Consider the following 3184-nt stretch of genomic DNA (forward strand, 5'->3'; position numbering starts at 1 on the left):
CCAAGTGCCTGTCAATCAATGAATGGATCAATAAATTGTGGTATATGTACACCATGGAATACTATGCAGCCATAAAGAAAGATGGAGACTTTAGGTCCTTCATGTTCACATGGATGGAGCTGGAAAATGTTCTTCTTAGCAAAGTATCCCAGGAATTGAAGAAAAAGTATCCAATGTACACTGCCCTATTATGAAATTAATTTATAGCTTTCGTATGAAATCTATAACCTAATAGCCTAAGTATATGGGGAGTGGGGAGGGAGAAGGGAGGGGGGAATGGGTGGAGGGAGAGTGATTGGAGGGATCACTCCTATGGTTTATCTTACAGGGGTGTAAGTGAATCATTTCTAAGGGTAGAATATGATTATCTTAACACAATAACTAAGAAAATGAGATGAAGGCTTTGTTAACTAGTTTGATGAAGATATGTCAAATTGTATGTGAAAACACCACACTGTACCCCAGAATTGGATTAATGTACATATTTATCATTTAATACAAAAAAGAACTAAAATATAAATGTCAAAAATGTGCAAAAAAGAGAACTTATAGAATTCATTAGGAGAGATTTTAAAGTACTTTTCTAAGTCTGTGACAGATGAAAATAGTAACTATTTTATTCCTGTATCCTATATTTTAATTGGTTGATATGAAAGTTGATATAGTATAAGACAAATAAGAAAACAAATTGTATTTTCTCCATAACTCATGAAATGTTCATAAAAGGTGACTGTATTTTTGGTCATAGAGAAAATTTCAGGTAATTTGAAAGAGCAGAAATGGGTTATACTCAATTCTTTGCAGTATAATTAGAGCTGAGTAATAAACATGAGAAATTTGGCAATTTTTGCATCTTCTCTAACAATCGTTGAGGTAAAGAAGAAATCAGAACTACATTTGCCAGATGTCCGGATAATACAACAACATCATATTGCATCTTACTGCATTTTCTTTTGTTTCTCTGATAAACTAATTGTGTATTCCAGTTTCAGGGAGGTAGTTAAAAGGCAGGATGCAATAACATGTTTCTTGACTCTATAACATGCAAGGCATTTTGGTTAATGTGAGATGTGATTCTGAATAAGACTTTGAGCCTTCGGAATTTGTAATTCACTGGAATTTATTATAGAATACACACGAGAAGTAAATTATTTGAGATCTATATGTGGGAAATAATCTATAGTTATTTTATAGATTTGGTATTCAGTGTGATAATTTTAACTTTTAACAGAGCTACTTAAGTGGCCCCCTTTTGGGGACGAGAAGTAAATTGTTATAGTAGATTGGGCTGTGTAGATTAGAGATTTTGGTTCCTTTTTACCTAGCTCCTCTTTTAGTATTTTCTTTTCATTGGACAGTATCCCTCTGAGCTTCAGATACTTTACCTACAAATGAGGAAATTGAATTAAATATTAAGTTCCATATACATGCTATTTTTGTGTAGCTGTGAATAAATTCATTAAGTACATACTGAACATCACTTTCTTTTCAGTCTGTAGGGTTTGAACGTGTGCTCTGGTTGGGGAAAGACACAAGCTTAAGGTGCCATGAACGCAAAGGAGAGCAGATATATCTTATAAAAGAAAGGAGAGGGAAGTGCATTGGGAAAATTTTCAAAGAGGCAGTGTGACATCTGAGTTGGTCTTGAAGATAAGTAAGAATTGTCCAGTGAACAAGGAAGAAGAGAGTTCTTGGCTCAGGGAATAGAATGTCCAGATGCCGAGAGGGTACATTTTTCTTTTTGGAAAAACATAAGTCGTTTGTATGACAGTTAGCATGAGTTTATGGGAGAATTGTAAGGGTATTAAACATTAATGGATATGGGAACTAAATTGTTAAAGCGTATGATGTCATACCAGAATATAGGCTTTAAGTTAAAGACAGTGACTAACCACAGAAATGTTATTTTAGCAGGTATGGGGAGTGAGACTGTAAGATTTAGTTGAGATGCATGCAGAGATACCATATTTTCCCGAAAATAAGACTTTGTCTTATATTTATTTTTTCTCAAGAAGACACACTAGGACTTATTTTCAGGGGATATCTTATTTTTATTATGTATAATACAACAATCTACATTTATTCAAATACCGTTAAGTCATCTTCTTTTGGAACCTGACAGAGGGAGCTGACCTTATTGGTGGGGCTAGTGCTAGTGATGTGTGAACTCCTTTCCCCTAGCCGTGCGCAATTGGATGCCTGCAACCGCAGTTATCGTATGTGTGACTGCAGTTACCATACGCGCAACCGCGGTTACCACATGTGCACTCTCACAAGTGTGAACGGCTTGGAGAAAGGAGCTGTGGCAGATAAAAGGTATTCCAGTTTTCCTTACCGCTCTACACCAAAATGCATGGTGTGGCTAGATACACTGTATAGCCATGCCCGTCACTAGGTCTTATTATTGGGGTAGGGCTTATATTTAACAAATGCATAGAACTCCTGCTAGGGCTTAATTTTTGGGTAGGTCTTATTTTCGGGGAAACACGATAGCAGAAAGCTGACAGATCAGGTGGGACAAGGTGGAGTCTTAATTAAGATAATACATAGATTTAATTCTAAGCCTCGAAATGGATGGGCTTCATAGAATCCTTGAAAGCCCTGTAAATGTATATAAGATCAATATATGAATATACTTTCTTTGGGAAATGGTTCATAAATTTCCTCAGCTCTTATAATAGGGCACATATGTGCCTGATATATATGACTAGGGTACATAAATATTACAGGGGAAACTGGCAGGATAAGATTCTACAAAATGAAATTTAATAATTTCAAAATTTACTAACAACTAATCTCTTTTTCACTTTTTATAGTGGACAGGCCAAAGTCTCAGCAAGTTCGAACATCTAGTACAATAAGGCGAACCTCTTCTCTGGATACGATAACAGGACCTTACCTCACAGGACAGTGGCCACGGGATCCTCATGTTCACTACCCCTCATGCATGAAAGATAAAGCTACTCAGGTAAAATAAGCAAAATCAAAGCCAGCTTTAATATTCTTTACTTGTGGCTCTGTGCCTGTAGCTTAAGCAGCTGAGGTGCCAGCCACATACACCAGAGCTGGAGGGTTCAATTCCAGCCTGGGCCTGCCAAACAACGATGACAACTACAACCAAAAAAAAAAAAAAAAAAATAGCTGGGTGTTGTGGCAGGTGCCTGTGGTCCCAGCTACTTGGGAG

General features: G+C 36.7%; 1 protein-coding gene across 2 annotated transcripts in view; it reads left to right on the top strand.

The window, feature by feature from the left end:
- The window catches only part of GLCCI1 (glucocorticoid induced 1), a 126504-nt gene that overhangs the window by 43658 nt on the left and 79662 nt on the right, over positions 1–3184 (top strand). For both annotated transcript variants that reach the window (XM_003782704.2, XM_023518845.1), the window contains exon 2: positions 2817–2968. In XM_003782704.2, coding sequence (XP_003782752.1) covers positions 2817–2968 — 152 coding nt within the window. The remainder of the gene's footprint in view (positions 1–2816; positions 2969–3184) is intronic.

Source organism: Otolemur garnettii, unplaced genomic scaffold (assembly GCF_000181295.1).
Source record: "Otolemur garnettii isolate 467f Iridium unplaced genomic scaffold, OtoGar3 scaffold00005, whole genome shotgun sequence".
NCBI lineage: Eukaryota > Metazoa > Chordata > Mammalia > Primates > Galagidae > Otolemur > Otolemur garnettii.